Genomic DNA, 18643 nt, shown 5'->3' with positions numbered 1-18643 from the left:
AGGAACTGGCCCACCCACCAGCACTAGATCTGGGAGCCCAGCTCCGCCCACCAGTGGGCCAGCACTAGTCCCAGGAACCCCCACTCACGCCTGCAGCCAGCCACCTTGTGCCCCCCCCACAGACAGAGGACTTCCACGAGGCAGGGCCTAGCAAGCAACCTGAAGGAGGGCCAGCCACACCTACCAGCCTGCCCACAAGCAGTCAGGCCACCACAACAGAAGGACCCAGGCAGCCCACACGGGGGGCGCCCCTAGAGCACAGAGCTCTGGTGACCAGAGGGGAGTGTGCTGCTGGGAAGCACAGTAGGTCTCCTACAAAAGGCCACTTGTCCAAGGTCGGGAAATGTAATGGATGCAAGTGAAATCATTACGAACTACACTTTACAGTGTGTATGTCAACTATATCTCAAAAAAACTGAAAGAAAAAAAAAATCAAATCTTTTGTCTTTTTTTTCCCCACATGTCATTGTGCCTTTGTTCTCCTTTTAAGGATACTAATTACATGTATGTTATTTGCATAATATTGTCCCACAGGTCTCTGAGGCTCTATTAATGTTTTTTCCATTTTTTCCTCCATGTTTTCACAATGGATCATTTATATTGATTTATTCTGAAGTTCACTTACCCTTGGTTTTGCTGTTTCCAGTATGCTTTTAAGCCCATTCAGATTTTTCTTTTCAGACACTATACTTTTCAATTTTGAATTTGTTTTATCTAAGTAATTTCCATTTATCTACTGTGATATCCCCATTAATTATGATCATATTTACATTTAAGTTCTTGAACATGTTTTATAACAGATATTTTAAAACTAATTCCAGTATCTGAGTCATCCCAGCATCTATTTTCTATTGACTGCTTTTGGTCTTTACTTCAGAACCTGTTTTTATGTTTCTTCATAGGTTTCATAATTTTTTATTGTATGCTGACACCTCCTCTAAACCAAACAGAAACTTTCAAAAGCTCTAGTAGTTAGTTGATTCCTACAAACTTTTCTCATATCTTGACACATCCAGTCCCACCTATTCTGCATTGTGACATGAGTACCTACTTACTGACACTGTAAAATTTTCAGTCTTATCAAATAATACCAATGCCAATCCTTAAATGCTGGAGCCCTTAACTTTTAAGGATTCCCTAATTGGGTCTATGTGTCACTCTATTCACGCCAGCATTTCTCTGATTAGTAGTTATATTGTAGACTTTGTACTTATTTATATGGGGTTTTTAGAACTAATGTATTTTTTCAGGAATGCTCTCTCTCCCTCACTCTATCTCCACCCCCACTCCCAGACTACTTTTGTTAAGAGAGAGACCATATATATCATCTATAACTTCTATACATGGTAGGTTATGACTAAATGCATTCTTCTCTTTTCCAACTGCATTTTATATGCATGATACAGTCTCTTCCTTATTATCTACCTTTCCTTTCATTACCCATTTTTACAATACAATGGAAACATGTACCACTTTTATATCCAGAAAATAATAATATAAATATGTAATTCAAGGTTCCCTTTCCTCCAGAAAATATTCTCTGATTAATCCAACCATTTTTCAAACACTTCCAGTACTATTACTACCCTACCTACCCACTTAACACCTTGTTATTTCTTGTATTACATAACTTGTAATTTTAGATCACCAAATTATTAAGGATTAACTTAAACTTGAGGTTTTGGTGGTAATTTCCCTCAGTGTTGTAACTTGAAGTGAACACATAGAATCACCACCTACAAATTGACAGAATTTACATCTTTACAAAATTTCGAGCAAACTACCTACTGAATAATTTAGTTTTATTCAGTCATTAGAAATGGAGTACTTCTAAACCCAAAGATCACAAGAACAATGGTGTTTGTGAACTAACCAGGTAAAAATGGTTAGAAAAGAAAATCAGTGATGTGGAAGCAAAAATAGAATTCAAAATGTTTAAAATTTAAATATTATACTTATTTTAAATTTCACCTTTGTGGCAGTTTGCTTTAGTTTATGTTGTGGCAGACATTGCTTTGAAACGGTACACTTTTATCCAATTTCTTTAAAAAACAGACTTCACAGATGAAGAAACAGTAACCTCTACAGAATATTGCTACAGAATTATAGTTTAAGCTTTCTAAATATAAAAGCCATTTGTCTAATAAACGTTATCTTGGTGAAAAACTGCAAGTCAAAATAGTAATAAGCTTATCTTCACCTACCTGTAACTTTGGTTCCAATAACCAGGGGCAAAGGAATTTCGTCGGGGAGATCTTTGAACTGTGAAACATCCGCAACTTTCCTTTGTTGTAAGAGCCTTATTTTCTGCCGTTTCTGTTTTAATGCTGATCTCTCTTCCTCAAAAAATGCAGAAGAACATCTAGAATAAATTATAAAAATCATATAAACTGATAACTGTCCTACACAAAAACTTCAAGTCAGACCATTCATCTCACTACTCCCTTTATTCTTCTCATTCTTTCAAGTACTATATTTAAAAATGGGTTCTTAGCAATAATAATTTTCTCTTCAAAGTAAATTATCTTTGTCTTTTTAAGAACAGGACCTTGCAAGACTGAAAGATACATAAGTCTAGATTATTCCTTCCTACAAAGCAGGAGGATTTGTTCACCATCCTTTGACAAAACTGCACCTGGATCCCAGGTCTCCTCTTAAGAACAACGTTCAGTTTCAATACTCTACTCAAAAGAACATGATATTTTCCCTGTGACCCAGTGAGCCTATCTGTACAGGAATTAAAGATGAGACTTTCCACCGTGTAAACTTTTAATCATATTTCCTGTCTTGAAGTATGAATACCGAATATACTCTTATCTTTAGGGCCTCTCTTATTTCTATTTTCAAATTCTAGGATGAACCAAAGGTATTTAAACAAAGCTTTCAGGCCACGAAATATACATCCATATCACTACAGTCAAGATAATGAACATCAATCACCCCCCAAAGTTTCCTTGTGCCACTTTACTATCCCTCCTTTGCTTCCTCCCATTTCTATACTCCTACTTCTCAAGCAATCACTAAGTTGCTTTCTGTATTAAAGTTTCTATCTTCTAAAGTTTTATATAAATGGAATCATCTAGTATATACTCTTTCTTCAGGCTTCTTTCATTCAGCATAATTATTCTAAGATTTGTCCATATTGGTGTATGTATCAGTGGTTCATTACTTTTTATTGTGACACATCTTATTCTATGGATATATCACCATTTGTTTATCCATTCACCTGTTAGTGGACTTATGGGTTATTTCCAGGTTTTGGCTATTACGACAAAGTTGATATGATCATCTGTGTGTGGGCTTCTGTACAAACATATGCTTTCATTTCTCTTGATTAAAGTAGTGGAAGGGCTGGGTCATACGGTCAATGTGTGTTTAACGCTTTAAGAAATCAAAGAATCCAAATATCACCAAAGAAGATATACAATTAGCAAATAAGCGTATGAAAGGATGCTCCACACTATATGCCACCAGGGAAATGCAAATTAAACGAGATATCACTACACACTTATTAAACTGCTAAAATCTGGAACACGGACAACTTCAAATGCTGGTGAGGATGTGGAACAACAGGAATTCATTCATTTCTAGTGGGAATGCAAAATGGAAGACAGTTTGGTAGTTTCTTACAAAACTAAATATACTCTTACCATAAAATCCAACAATCGTGCTCCTTGGTTTTTACTCAAATGAGTTGAAAACTTATGTCCACACAAAAATCTGCATAGATGTTTACAGAATCTTTATTCATAATTGCTAAAACTTGGAATCAACTAGGACGTTCTTCAGTAGGTAAATGAATAAACAAACTGGTACATCCAGAGAATGGAGTATTATTCAGCACCAAAAAGAATGAGCTATCAAACCACGAAAAGACATGGAGGAACCTGAATGCATATTACCAAGTGAAAGAAGCCAATCTGAAAAGGTTACATTCTGTGTGATCCCAATATATGACATTCTGGAAAATGCAAAGCTATGAAGACAATAAAAATATCAGTGGTTGCCAGCAGTTGTGGGGATGGGGAGAGGGGTGAATTGGTAGAACACAGAGGATTTTTAGGGCAGTGAAACTACTCTGTAAAATATAATAATGGTAGATAAGTCACTAAACATTTGTCAAAACCCACAGAAGGTACAATACCAAGAGTGAACTCTAATGTAAACTATGGACTTTGGGTGGTTATGACGTGTTGGTGCAGGCTCATCAGCTGTCACAGATGTACCACTCTGCTAGAGGACACTGATAGCGGACGAGGCTATGTATGTGGGGGGGCAGTAAGCCGGAAATCTCTGTATCTTCCTCTCAATTTTGTTGTAAACCTAAAACGACTTTTAAAAAATTAAGTCTTCTAAAAAAGAAAGAAAGGAACTGCCAAACAGTTTTTTCAAAGTGGTTATACAATTTTATATTCCCATCAGCGGTGTATAAGAGTTCAAGTTTCCCCACAGCCTCACCAACATGTGGTATGCTTAGTCTAATAAATTTTCAACTAGAAAATCTGTGGTTTTAATTTGCGTTTTTCTAATGACTAATTATGTTGAATATCCTCTCATTGGTTTATTTGATATTCTTACATCATTGGTGAATCCTCTGTTCGAATCTTTTGCCAATTTGTTAAATGGGCTGTTTCTTTTTCTTTTTTTCAGCTGTGCAGTGCAGCATGAGGATTCTAGTTCCCCAACCAGGGATCAAACCCGTGCCCCCTGCAGTGGAAGCATGGAGCCCTAATCACTGGACCACCAGGGAATTCCCGTTTGATTCTTAATACCGTATTTTCAGAGTTCTTCATACATTCTGGATATAATATACACTTTCAGCAATCAAATTTTATTTAAATAGTATTTTTGCATAGTTAATACATTCATAGGCTTCTAATTTAAAAGGTTCAAAAGGTACTGGAAACTCTAATACCTCTGTCCCTCGGTTTCCTGTCTTCCATCGGATCATGACTGTGAGTTTTCTACGTGTCCTTCATTGATACTTTAGGAATACACAGGCAAAAAATGCTTATGTTCCCTTCTTATTTTCCCCAAATAGCTACAATATGCTCTGTTGTGTATTTTGCTTTCTTAAAGTATCTCGGCAATAACTTCTATATCAGTACACTAGAAATTTCCTGTTTTTTGGTGTTTTTTTTTTTGGCCACACCACACAGCATGAGGGATGCTGGTTCCCCGACTAGGGATTGAACTCGCGACCGCTGCAGTGGAAGCACAGGGTCTTAACCCCTGGACCTCCAGGGAAGTCCAACTTCCTCTGATTTTAAGTTAAATGATTTCAGAGTTTTCTACTATTTTGAGGTACCATACTTTAATTAATCATTCCTCTATTTATGGACACTTAGGTTTTTGCCAATCTTTTGCTTCTACAAATAATACTGTACATGTCATTTTACCCATGTACAAGTATTTCTGTGATGTAAATTCGCAGAAGTACTAGGTTACAGGGTATGGAAATTTGTAAATTTGACAGATATTACCAAATTGCCCTCCACAGAGGTTATATAAATTTAATCTCTCACCACCAATAGTGACTTTTTCACCACACCATTGCCAACCCAACATATTAAAACTTTATGAACTCCATTGATCTGATAGTTAAAAAACAGTATTCTGATTGTATATTTTATTTTATATTTCTCACTATGAGTAAGACTGAACTGTTTTCATCTGTTCAGAAGAGCCATTTCTTTTTCCTTTCTCATGTACTGTCATATAAACAGACACTTTTATTATAGGTTATTTGACTTTTTTTTATTGATTCATACATAGTTCTTCATATATTTGGAAATTAGTCCTTTGTCTGTGATAAGAATTATAAATATTTCTGTTATTGTCTTTTGACTTTGTTTATGGATTTTTTGTAAGGGGCAATGCAAAATGTTTTTATTTTTATGAAGTCAAATTTATTGATATTTTCTTTTATGGTTCCTAGCTTTGGGGCCTGTTAGAAAGATCTTCTCCAATTCAAGATTAAGCAAAACTCTCCTACAGGTTCCCCTAGTGGTTTTACTGTTTCATTTTAAAAATGTGAATCTCTGATCCTTTTCAAATCTTTCCTGGTCTAAGGTATGAGGTATGAAACCAACTTGTGTTTTCTTAGATTGCTTCAGAGTGGTCTCAGTATCCATTAAATAAGTAACTTAACCCCTCTCTCCCCTATGTGCTTGAGATGCAACCACTGTTATCATGTATTAAATTCCTGTAGACATCTTTGATTCTATCTGGACTTTCTCTCTTTTTTTTTTAGTTTTAATTTTATTGGAGTATAGTTGATTTACAATGTTGTGTTAGTTTCATGGGCTTTCTCTCCTTTTCAATTCATCTTTCTATGCATGTACCACTACAACACCATTTTGATTATGATCACATTATATCTATTTTAATAGGTGATAATACGTACTACATATGTATGTATGATACTACATAGTCTCCCTTTATTACTTTGCTTCTTCAGAATTTTCCTGGATCTTCCTGTTTGATTTCTCCTCTTATATGCGAATTTTAGAATTAGTTGATCTAGTTTAAAATAAAAAAAAAAAGGGGGCATCCTGATATTTTTATTGGGACTGATTTTAGAATGCTGGGTATCCTAATCCAAGATCATCTATGTCTTCCCATTTCCTCATTTGTATCCTGCACATTTCCTGTTAAGCTCCTTCTTGGTATTTTATTTTACTTTTTTTTAGGATATTTGGAAAAGTACATTGTATCAATAATTTGTAGTGTACCTCAACCTCCTCAGAGAAAAGAAAAACTATAAACTTTTGTTGAAAATAAAGACTTCATTTCAACTATTAATTTACCTTGATGAAGTAAAGGACTATAAAATTCAACAATGTTATGGTAACATAAGAGAGGATAAATTAATAAGAGAAATATTATGATGACAAACAAACTGCAGAATTATAACTAAACAATAAAATAAGGAGGGACTCTCATTCTGACAATAATTAGAAACAGTGTGGCTTAATTTACTCAAACATGTAAAGTCACAGCAAAAAGCACCCAAATGGCCTAAAGTAATTACCAAAGACCATAAATTACCTATATGAAACACACTAACATATCACATTTTGATTTGTTCTTATAAATGAGGGAAATATTTAAAACATCAGCAGCAATGTCATCTTTCAATACAAGGGATAAAATAAAATATTACCAGCTCAATGAAAAGTTCTCCTTGAATTTCATTACCATCTACAGAAATCATGAAAACTAAATTCCATACCTACTTGTCCAAGTCACTTTATAATTCCAAGTCTTCTCTGAATTTCCCCACCATTTAAACTGAAAAAGTCTTACACATGCTTTTACTAGGCTGACAGACATGAGACTAATGATCTAGTATATTGCAAAATTTCACTCAAAAGTAATATAAGGTTTTCTGATGTGTTAAGAAAGCAAGATAACACTAGAAAAGGAAAAGCAGTTTAACACAAAAAGTAATTCTCAGGAAGTAACATATTGGATATATTCACTTGATTTGTTTTTATATAAAGTAAAACAGGCATTTGTGGAAAGGCTCTTGAGGTGATAAAAAGAGTTTTACAAAAGGTAATAACAATGTACGCATAACCTTATAGCTTCATTAAATGACTTTTAGTGCATTCTTAAATATTTTTTGGAACATAGTGGAGCATAGATAATATAACAAAATTATGTTCAAAGCCTGTGACCTGAACAAAAATGAAATTGTGCATTTAATTATAAGATGCCTAAGTATAAAAAGCACCTACATTAATGTTGGTCAGTAGGATATATTTAACATATAACTATTCTGGAAAGTTGTGTTTTGGTACTAGTCCTTTTGAAGATGAAAAAGTCAATATGGTAATGATACTACCAACTAATTTATTAATTTTATTTTAAATAAAAACATTATTTTTACCTCCGTGGTTTCCCCATAAGCCGCCTGATTTTTCCCCATTCTACTCTTGTTAACTTTCTTGTTTTCAAATTAGGAAAAGATTCCTTTAGACACACACAGAAGTCATTGTCGCCTTCAAAAAGTGGTCTGTAAAACAGAAATGGTATTTTAACGGTTAATATACAAGGTGTTACTTAAGAGCCATAAAATTCAAAATATGCATTCCAATTTTCAACATATTAATCACAAGATGCCAAACCTTCACTTCCACCCAAAACAGACACAAATTCCAAGTGTTAAAATTAAACTAAATCCTTTGCATTTACGAAACAAATAATGTGTAAAAGTTACTCAAGAAACACTGTCTGTGCTTGAGATTCCAAAAGACACTGATTTTTATTAAAAATTTCCTATAGGAGTCTATCCTTCCAGAGGCTATCTTGGCATTACCATTATATCTGGTGAGGATAAACAATGTAGCTACAAAGTATCTTTGTCCCAAAAGTAATACCATCACCAGGGAGTTCTCTTTGAGGGTAAATCAGTTTTAGAAAACTGGGGGACTCCAGAGGGTTAGATTAGTTCTAGGGAAATTGAGAACTCGGATCATACTAGGACACCCTGAGAGCTCTCTTAAGCCTACGAAAAAATTTGTGGACAAAAATAAAACAATTTTATTCATGAGTTTGGGAAACCAGGAACCAGTCTCAGCAATGACATATGAATGTCTTGGGCTTAAATATGAAAGTTCATGAGATTCACAAGGTTCAGAGTAGGCAACTGGTGAAAGCAGAGAAAGGTAATAAAGATAAGCAGTCAGCAAAGCAAGCACCACTGACTGGCATGGATTAGATAAGATTAGATTGTGGTGGATGAGAAATCAGAATTTTTCCTCAATAAATTCTGTTGTTGAATAATTGGATTTCACCCAAATCTCTTACTATGTTCTACTTAAACATTTACGTATAACTAAAATGCGTGAATATCATCCCCCAAATAGAAAGACTCCTAAAAATCTTCCTGAATCACTTTTACCATTAATAACTGTTTCTCTATTATACTAGCATTTAAAATCTCAAGATTTATAAAACAAGTCCCATTCACTGCAAATAATGGTGCTTTGTTTTTAGGGTATCTCCACTCCATAGTCTTTGTAAATTATAATATGGAGATTATACTTTCATTTGATTTTTCAGAAAAACATACAACTTCTTCCCCAAAAGGGGGAGGAGGGAAGAAAACTATGAAAAACGGAAATGGATCAAACTAGAATGAGGAATAGAAAAAGAAATTCAGGAAAAAAATAGAATCAAAATAGACCTCTAGAAAAGGTTGAGGCTTTTAACATTTGAAAATCTTAAACTTTTGGTTCAAATGATACTTGTGATATGAGCCACGATACATACTTATCTATATTTGAGTAGAACCACTCATATATGCACCACTTATGTGCTTTGGGAAGCTTGAGTAAGTTACGTAATCGAAAACCAATCTTCTGTGAGGCCTTCTTATCTGGTGTTGACATTGTTGCTGTAAATTTCTGTACAATAAAAAAAAGAGATTAATTACAGTTCCATTAAGTAAAAATGAACATCTATAACAGTGAATACATTCGTAAAAAGGCAGATTATGGTAGGTACTCAAAAAGATTCAACAATATACAAAATGAAATTTTTTGTTATTATTTAACAAATATACATTCTGATTATTTCTTACAAAGTTAAAGCCTCCAATTTCATAACATATTTTGACAAGGAGGGTGAAATATTTGCCCCTGCCATGTTTGCACTACAGTGTAATTTCAATTTAGGTATGCAGAAGAAGATACTTGTGAAAAATATTTCTAGAGCTCTTGGGCCAGAAAAGACCAGTAAGGACTCTGACACTATTGTGAGAGACAGAGTGAGAGCGAGACAAAGAACCTGCAGAAAATATCACTCATTTGTATGAACTTTAGAAATGTTTGGAAAGATGTTTTGTACTCATGGATTGGAAGAGTATTGTTAAAATGTCCATAATACCCAAAGCAATCTACAGATTCAATGCAATCCCTATTAAAATTTCAATGGCATTTTTCACAGAAATAGAACAAGCAATACTAAAACTGTTATGAAACTACAAGAAAACCTGAATAGCCAAAGTAATCTTGAGAAAAAAGAACAAAGCTGGAGGCATCGTGCTCCCTGATTATAAGCTATATTACAAAGCTACAGTAACCAAAACACGATGGGACTAGCATAAAAACAGACACATTAGAGCAATGGAACAGAATTGAGCCCAGAAATAAATACATGCATATATGGTCAACTGATATTTGACAAGGTAACCAAGAATACTCAATGAGGAAAAGACAGTCTCTTCGATAAATGGTGTTGGGAAATGGTTTTCACATGCAAAAGAATAAAATGGGCTTCCTGTCTTACACCACTCATAAAAATTTACTCAAAATGGATTAAAGTCATACATGTAAGACTTGAAACCATAAAATTCCTAGAAGAAAACATAGGGAAAAATCTCCTTGACACTGGTCTTGGCAATGATTTTTTGGAGATGACACCAAAAGCAAAGGCAACAGAAGCAACAATCAACAAGTGGGACTATATCAAACTAAAAAGCTTCTGCACCGCAAAAGAAACAATCAACAAAATGAAAAGGCAGCCTACAGAATGAGAGAAAATGTTTGCAAATCATATATCTGATAAGAAATTAATACCCAAAGTATGTAAGAAACTCATAGAACTCAACAACAAAAAGACAACCTGATTAAAAAATGGACAGAGACGCTGAATAGACATTTTCCCAAAGAAGACACAAATGGCTAACAGGTACATGAAAAGGTGCTCAACATCACTAATCATCAGACAAATGGCACAGTGAGATATAACTTCACACCTGTTAGAATGGCTATTATCAAAAAGCCAAGAAATAACAAGTGTTGGAGAGCATGTGGAGAAAAGAGAACCCTGTGAACTGTTGTTGGAAATGTAAATCGGTGCAGCCAGTATGCAAAACAGTATGGAGGTTCCTCAAAAAATTAAAAACAGAAGTACCACATAATCCAGCAATTCTAACTCTGGGTGTTTATCGAAAGGAAATGAACTATCTCCAAAAGATACATGCAGCCCCATGTTTGTTGCAGTATTATTTACAGTAGCCAAGACATGGAAACAACCTATGCATCCACTGACAAATGAATGAAGAAAATGTGGTGTGTGTGTATATATATATATATATATATATGGAATATTATTCAGCCATAAAAAAGAAGGAAATCTTGCCATTTTTGACAACATGGATAGGCCTTGAGGACATTATGCTAAGTGAAATAAGTCAGACAGAGAAAGACAAACACCATATAATTTTACTTATATGTGTGACCTAAAAAAACATTACCTCCCTCCCCACAAAAAACCCAACTCAGTAGGTACAGAGAACAGACTGGTGGTTGCCGAAGACAGGGGTAGGGGGGCAAATGAAATGGATAAAAAAAGGTCAAAAGATACAAACCTCCAGTTATAAAATAAATAAGTCATGAGGATGTAATGTACAGAATGGTGACAATACCATACTGTATACCTGAAAGTTGCTATGAGAATAAATTTTTAAAGTTCTCATTACAAGAAAAATATTTTTGTAACTATGGTAATGGATGTTAACTATAGTAGACTTACTGTGATGATCATTTCACAATATATACAGATATTGAAATCATCATGTATACCTCAATATAATATTATATGTCAATTACATTTCCTTTTTTAAAAAGCTTAAAAAACACCATCAGAACATCAAAAGAATACAACACAACCAAGTGGAATTCATTCATGTCAAGAATACAAGGATGGGCCAGTATTAGAAAACTATTAATGTAATCTGCCATTATTAATAAATCAAACAATAAAAATCATATGATCACCTCCACTGATGCTAAAAACACTTGATAAAATTCAATATCCATTAAAAAAAAAACTCTTAATGGAATAAAAGTAGACAAAATGACTAAAAAAACATGATATACCAAAAGTTAAATGATACAGCTAAAGAAGTACTTGAAGGGAAATTTAATTCATTGGGTAAATGCTTATATTTAAAAAAGGAAAAATTTCAAATAAATAACTTATCCTTCCACCTTAAGAAACTAGAGAAAGAAGAAAACTCAAAGCAAACAGAGGAAGAAAATAATAAAAATTAGAGCATAAATAATAGAAAGAAAAAATAGAAAATCAATAGAGTAAAATCAATAAAACCAAAAGTTCTTTGAAAAAAATCAACAAAATTGACAAACCTTTAGCAATACTGACCAAGAAAATAAAAACAGATGAACACTTTAACCTTCAAAACACATTTCTCCCCATTCCAATCGAAATGTCAGTATCGGGACTTCCCTGGTGGCACAGTGGTTAAGAATCCGCCTGCTAATGCAGGGGACAAGGGTTCAAAGGTTCAAGGGTTCAAGGGTTCAAGCCCTGGCCCGGGAAGATCCCACATGCCACGGAGCAACTAAGCCCATGCGCCACAACTACTGAGCCTGCACTCTAGAGCCCACGAACCACAACTACTTAGCCCACGTGCCACAACTACTGAAGCCCGTGCGCCTAGAGCCCATGCTCCACAACAAGAGAAGCCACCACAATAAGAAGCCTGCACACTGCAAAGAAGAGTAGCCACTGCTTGCCACAACTAGAGAAAGCCTGCGTGCAGCAACGAAGACCCAACGCAGCCAAAAATAAAATAAATTAATTAATTAATTAATTTTTTAAAAAAGAAAGGTCAGTATCATATTCAATGTTAAAATTCTAAAAACATTCTCATTAAAGTGAGGAATATGACAAAGATGTTGATTATACCCCTATTTTTGACACTGCTTTGATGGAATTAGCCAATTAAACAAAAGGAATAAAATTGTAAAGGAGAAGACAAAATTACCATTATTTGCAGGTGATATGACTCCCCCAGAAAACTCAAGAAAATCAACTATAACCATTAAAAGGAATAAGAGAAATTAATAAAGTGGGAGAAAACAAAGTTGTTATACAAAAATCTCTATTTAAAAAAAATCATTATCAACTGAACTGCCCCAGAGCCCGAGGGGAGGGCAGACTCACTGAGGCTGCCGGCTCTGGAGGGGCCCCATCAGCCGAAGCTGCCACAGTCCTTGGGACCGCGGGCCAGTTGTTTCAACAAGTAACTTAAAGACAAAACGGAAAAACAAGGAGGTTTGTGCCTGAGATCATGTTGATGTGAAACCAGGGATGGCCACCTTGTGCCAGATCATTCATCCTGGGGTAAGCCAGCTGCCATGTCATGAGGACACTCAAGCAGCCCTAAGGAGAGATCCATGTGGCAAGGAACTGAGGCCTCCTACCTACAGCCATGAAATCAAATTATCAATGCCTGAAGGAGACTGACCAGAGGCCCAAGGACACAGGAAATATCAAGGTCATTACACAAATATCAGCCCCACAGAACCCCTAAAGCCCAGATCCTGAAGAAGCAAAAGAGGAGATAAACTGCCTCAAAAGGGATATTAGTCATGTATACTCCCTGCAAGAGTACATCAAAGGGCTTGTTTCCACTGATGATGACAAGAGATGCTACAACGGTACTTTAAGTTTTCAATATAATGGAAAATAAACTGAAAAAAAAAAAAACATTATCGGGACGTCCCTGGTGGTGCAGTGGTTAAGAATCCACCTGCCAATGTAGGCGACACGGGTTCGAACCCTGCTCCAGGAAGATTCCACATGCCGCAGAGCAACTATGCCAGTGCACCACAACTACTGAGCCTGCGCTCTAGAGCCCATGAGCCACAACTACTGAGCCCGAGTGTCACAACTACTGAAACCTGCGCACCTAGAGCCCATGCTCCACAACAAGAGAAGCCACTGCAATGAGAAGCCTGCACACCACAACACAGAGTAGCCCCTGCTCGCTGCCACTAGAGAAAGCCCGTGCAGCAACGAAGACCCAACGCAGCCAAAAATAAATAAATAAATAGATAGATAAATAAATAACTAAATCATTATCTTTTCTATATATCAATGAGAACAAATTAGACAATCAAACAGAAGAAATATCCTGTTTATGACAACAAAAACAACAAGAACAAAAAGTATTAAACACCTAGGAATATACCTAAGAAATGTGCAAGATTGACATGGAAAAAAATTTTAAAGTCTACTAAGGGGTATTAAGGCTTGAATAAGTAGAACTACAACCAGTTCTTGGATGGGTAGTACCAATGTTACACGTCATAACCCCAAAATTAATTTATAATATTAGTTCAACATCAATGAAAATCCCAACAGAATTTTTTTCCTAGTCAAGTTGATTCTAAAGTTCATATGGAAAAATAAATGTGCAAGTATACTTAAGAAAATCTTAAAAAAGGATAAGTAATAATGTTATATCAGAGATTAAAACACAATATAAAGTCACATTAAAACAATTTGAGGGACTTCCCTGGTGGCGCAGTGGTTAAGAATCCTCCTGCCAATGCAGGGGACATGGGTTCAATCCCTGGTCCGGGAAGATCCCACATGCCACAGAGCAACTAAGCCCGTGCACCACAACTATTGAACCTGTGCTCTAGAGCCCATGAGCCACAACTACTGAGCCTGTGTGCCACAACTACTGAAGCCTGTGTGCCCTAGAGCCTGTGCTCCGCAACAAGAGAAGCTACCACAATGAGAAGCCCACGTGCCGCAACGAAGAGTAGCCCCCGCTCACCACAACTAGAGAAAGCCCATGTGCAGCAACGAAGACCCAACGCGGCCAAAAAATAAATTAAAAAAAAAAAAGTTGACATAAGCACATGTAGAGACATGTTAGATATAAAGAGACAGAAAGTCTAGAAATAGGGGTTTCCCTGGTGGCGCAGTGGTTAAGAATCCACCTGCCAATGCAGGGAACATGGGTTCGATCCCTGGTCCGGGAAGATCCCACATGCCACAGAGCAACTAAGCCCATGCCACAACTACTGAGCCCACGCGCCGCAACTACTGAAGCCCTCGCACTCTAGGGCCCAAGTACCACAACTACTGAAGCCCGTGCTCTGCAACAAGCCACCGCAATGAGAAGCCCACACACCAAAACGAAGAGTAGCCCCCACTCGCCACAACTAGAAAAAGCCTGCATGCAGCAACGAAGACCCAACGCAGCTATAAGAAAACAAACAACAAATTAAAGAATAAAAAGAAAGTAACTTGGTCTTCCACATTTGAATTCTTTAAAAAAAAAAAAAGTCTAGAAATAATCCCAAATATATACATGAACATAGCTTGTCATGCAGCAGCATTATAAACCAATGTATAAAAGATGGATTGTTCAGTAAATGTTACCCAGGACAACTAAGTAGTCCTCTAGGAAAAAAATTCGGTTGCAGTCTTACCTCATTCCTTACTGCAAAATAAATTCCAGATGGATTGAAGATTTAAACATTTTTTTAAAAAATGAAATAAGAAATATAGAGAGAATTCTAAAACTATAAATGTTAGACTAGGGAAGGTCTTTCTAATCATAAAATCAAAAAGTCATTAAAAGGAAACAGAGCTATATCTGACCCTTAGAATTTTTTCAGTCCTCTATGGTGAAAAATATAGAAACAAAGCAAAAGACAAACTACAAACTGTGAAAAAAATTATAACCAGTATGAACAGCCAAAGGGCTAATATTCTTTTTTTTTTTTTTTTTTAACGCATTGTTTACTTTGTTTTTATTTATTTATTTATTTTTGGCTGTGTTGGGTCTTCGTCTCTGTGCGAGGGCTTTCTCTAGTTGTGGCAAGCGGGGGCCACTCTTCATCGCGGTGCGCGGGCCTCTCACTGTCGCGGCCTCTCTTGTTGCGGAGCACGGGCTCCAGACGCGCAGGCTCAGTAATTGTGGCTCACGGGCCTAGCTACTCCGTGGCATGTGGGATCTTCCCAGACCAGGGCTCGAACCCGTGTGCCCTGCATTGGCAGGCAGACTCTCAACCACTGCGCCACCAGGGAAGCCCCTAATATTCTTAATATATATAAAATTCTTACAAACTAATAAGAAAATGACCAACAATCTAATAAAAAACAGGAGAAAGACAAACAGTTTAGAGCTAAGGAAAGAAAGTTTGTAAACATATATGAAAAGTATCTCACCGTCACTCATAAATGACATGCCAGCTAAAACAAGTGAGATGCTGTTATGAGATTAGCAAAAATCTAGATGTTTGGTTATACACTGAGTTAACAAGCATTAGGTAAAATAGGCACTGTGATATATTACTGGTTGAAAGTATAAGCCAGTGCAATTTCTTTGGAGAACAATTTGGCACTACTTTAAAAACTTTAAATGTGCATATCCTGTGATCCAGCAATTCCACATTTTAGCCATCTGCCCTAGATAAACACTTGCAAATTTATACAAGTATGTTTGGGATGTTCACTACAGCATTGTTTGTAATAATGAAAACTTAGAAACCACTTGAATGCCCATAAAATCGGAGAATTTATAAATAAATTATGGTATAAGATTGACTACTACAAAACAGTAAAAAGAAATGAAATATTGAAGCCTGTCTAACTAAATCAGTCAGCATGGCCAGATTTCAAAAACAGACTTTTGATTCCACTGCAGGGGGCCCGGGTTTGATCCCTGGTCAGGAAACTAAGACCCCTGCAAGCCACGAGGCAAAAAAACCCAAAAGAACAAACAAACCAAACCAAACCAAAACAAAAAAAACCACTTTTGAGTGAAAAAATAAATTACAGAATGATGCCTGATACAGTATCATGAAAATAATACTATAAATGTAATTTTAAAACTACATACACAAAACAATACCATATATTTTCTATGAATACATATATAAAGGTTTAGAAGTATTAAAAAGATCTAAAAGGATAATCAAACTACAGTGGTTGGTTACCAGTGGAAGAGGGAAGCAGATCTGGAGGGTAGGTGAAGGTCAAAATTAACTTTTTATTTTTTAGTATAAAACTTTACTTAGGAAAAATTGTAGATTTATAGAAAAGTTGCAAGGATAATACAGAGGTTCCATATGCCCTTCATCCAGCTTTCCCTAATGTTAACATCTTATAAAACCATGGTCTGTCAAAACTAAGAAATTAACATTCGTATAATACTATTAACTAAACCACAGACTTCATTTGGATTTCTCCAGTTTTTCCATTAATGTCCTTTTTCTGTCCCAGAATCCAATTCAGGATACCACATTGTACTTAGAAAATTAACTTTTTAATGTAAAAAAAAATTATATGTCATGAGTTATTTAGCATAAATAATAATCAAATTATTATAAAGTATTATTATCAGAAAGAGTGCTATTTTTATTTCTACTGAGTTATTGACCCAAATTCTAAAATAGGGTATTGGTGGCTCATTGCATACAAAGCTGTATTAAAGATTTCTCTGTTGAGTATGAGGAAATATATTCAATCTGTTAGTGGAAATATAAATTATTACAACTTTTATAAATAGATTATTAGGTAGTATCTTCCAAAGTTTAAGTGTAAATACCCTTGTAGCAATTACACTTCTAAGGGTTTATTCAACAAATGGAAAATGGAGAGTGACTGCTACTGATTTTTTTTGAGACGATGAAAATGTCCTAAAATTGGTTGTGGTGATAGTTGCACACCTCTGTGCATATATTAAAATAACTGAATTGTATGCTTTAAATAGGTAAATTGTATGCTATATTAACTGTATCTCAATAAAGCTACAATAAAAAAAGTAGAGCTGTGAAGACAGGCTGCCTGCCATTTAGCATCGGCTTTCACTTATTAGCTTTGTGATCGTGAACAAGATACTTCTCTGTGGACTTCCCTGGTGGCGCAGTGGTTAAGAATCCACCTGCCAATGCAGGTGACATGGGTTCGAGGCCTGGCCCGGGAAGATCCCACATGCCGCGGAGCAACTAAGTCCGTGCACCACGACTACTGAGCCTGTGCTCTAGAGCCCGAGAGCCACAACTACTGAGCCCACGTGCTACAACTACTGAAGCCCGCGGGCCTAGAGCCCACGCTCTGCCACAACAGAAGCCACCGCAGTGAGAAGCCTGCGCACTGCAACGAAGAGTAGCCCCCGCTCGCCGCAACTAGAGAAAGCCCGCACACAGCAACGAAGACCCAGTGCAGCCAAAAAGAAATAAATTAAAAAAAAAAAAAAAGATACTTCTCTGTGTCTGTTTTCTCACCTGAAAATGGGAAATAAGATAATAGTAACCTAACTCATGGGGGGTTTGAAGATTAAATCAAAGTAATACATATGAAGTGCTTAGAACAGGATCTGGCACATACTAAGTACTGAATAAACGTTGGTTTTTAATAATTTTCCAGCTCTGAATAGTGCTCTTTAAACAAACACACAGATAGAATACACCAGATTTGAGGCTGTGACTAGGAAAGTAAGGGAACAACACATATCATGTAAATGAAGACTGAAAGAACTAGGCATGTTAAGACTAGAAAAGAGAAAACTCAGAGGATATAAAATTTTTTCACATAGTTAAAGAAGTCTCATATCATGTCTGTCCTATGTTATATTTGTTCTGTATTGCTCACAAGTAGAAAGGCCTTTGTGAAATAGTCCCAGAAGGAATGATATGCGCCTGGGAAGGAGGGCTTTGGATAGACTTAGGGCAGGATAGTTTCATAGTCACAAAGACCAGAGTTTTCTGTATGTTTGAAAATTTTCCTAGTAAATAGTTGGAGGGAAAAAAAAGAACTGAAAAAAAAATCCACACCTCTGGAAATTTAAAAAATCTAAACAGAG

At 35.9% G+C, this 18643-nt stretch overlaps 1 protein-coding gene across 2 annotated transcripts in view; it reads right to left on the bottom strand.

Annotated features, from left to right (window-relative positions):
• LIN9 (lin-9 DREAM MuvB core complex component) overlaps positions 1 to 18643 on the bottom strand; it is a 102668-nt gene that overhangs the window by 72531 nt on the left and 11494 nt on the right. For both annotated transcript variants that reach the window (XM_059905444.1, XM_059905438.1), the window contains exons 5-7: positions 9280 to 9413; positions 7895 to 8020; positions 2205 to 2362 (exon numbers count right to left, since the gene is read on the bottom strand). In XM_059905444.1, coding sequence (XP_059761427.1) covers positions 2205 to 2362; positions 7895 to 8020; positions 9280 to 9413 — 418 coding nt within the window. The remainder of the gene's footprint in view (positions 1 to 2204; positions 2363 to 7894; positions 8021 to 9279; positions 9414 to 18643) is intronic.

Source organism: Balaenoptera ricei, chromosome 1 (genome assembly GCF_028023285.1).
Source record: "Balaenoptera ricei isolate mBalRic1 chromosome 1, mBalRic1.hap2, whole genome shotgun sequence".
Classification (NCBI taxonomy): Eukaryota; Metazoa; Chordata; class Mammalia; order Artiodactyla; family Balaenopteridae; genus Balaenoptera; species Balaenoptera ricei.
Note: the sequence above shows the minus strand (reverse complement) of the source record. Positions and strands in the feature narration are given on the sequence as shown.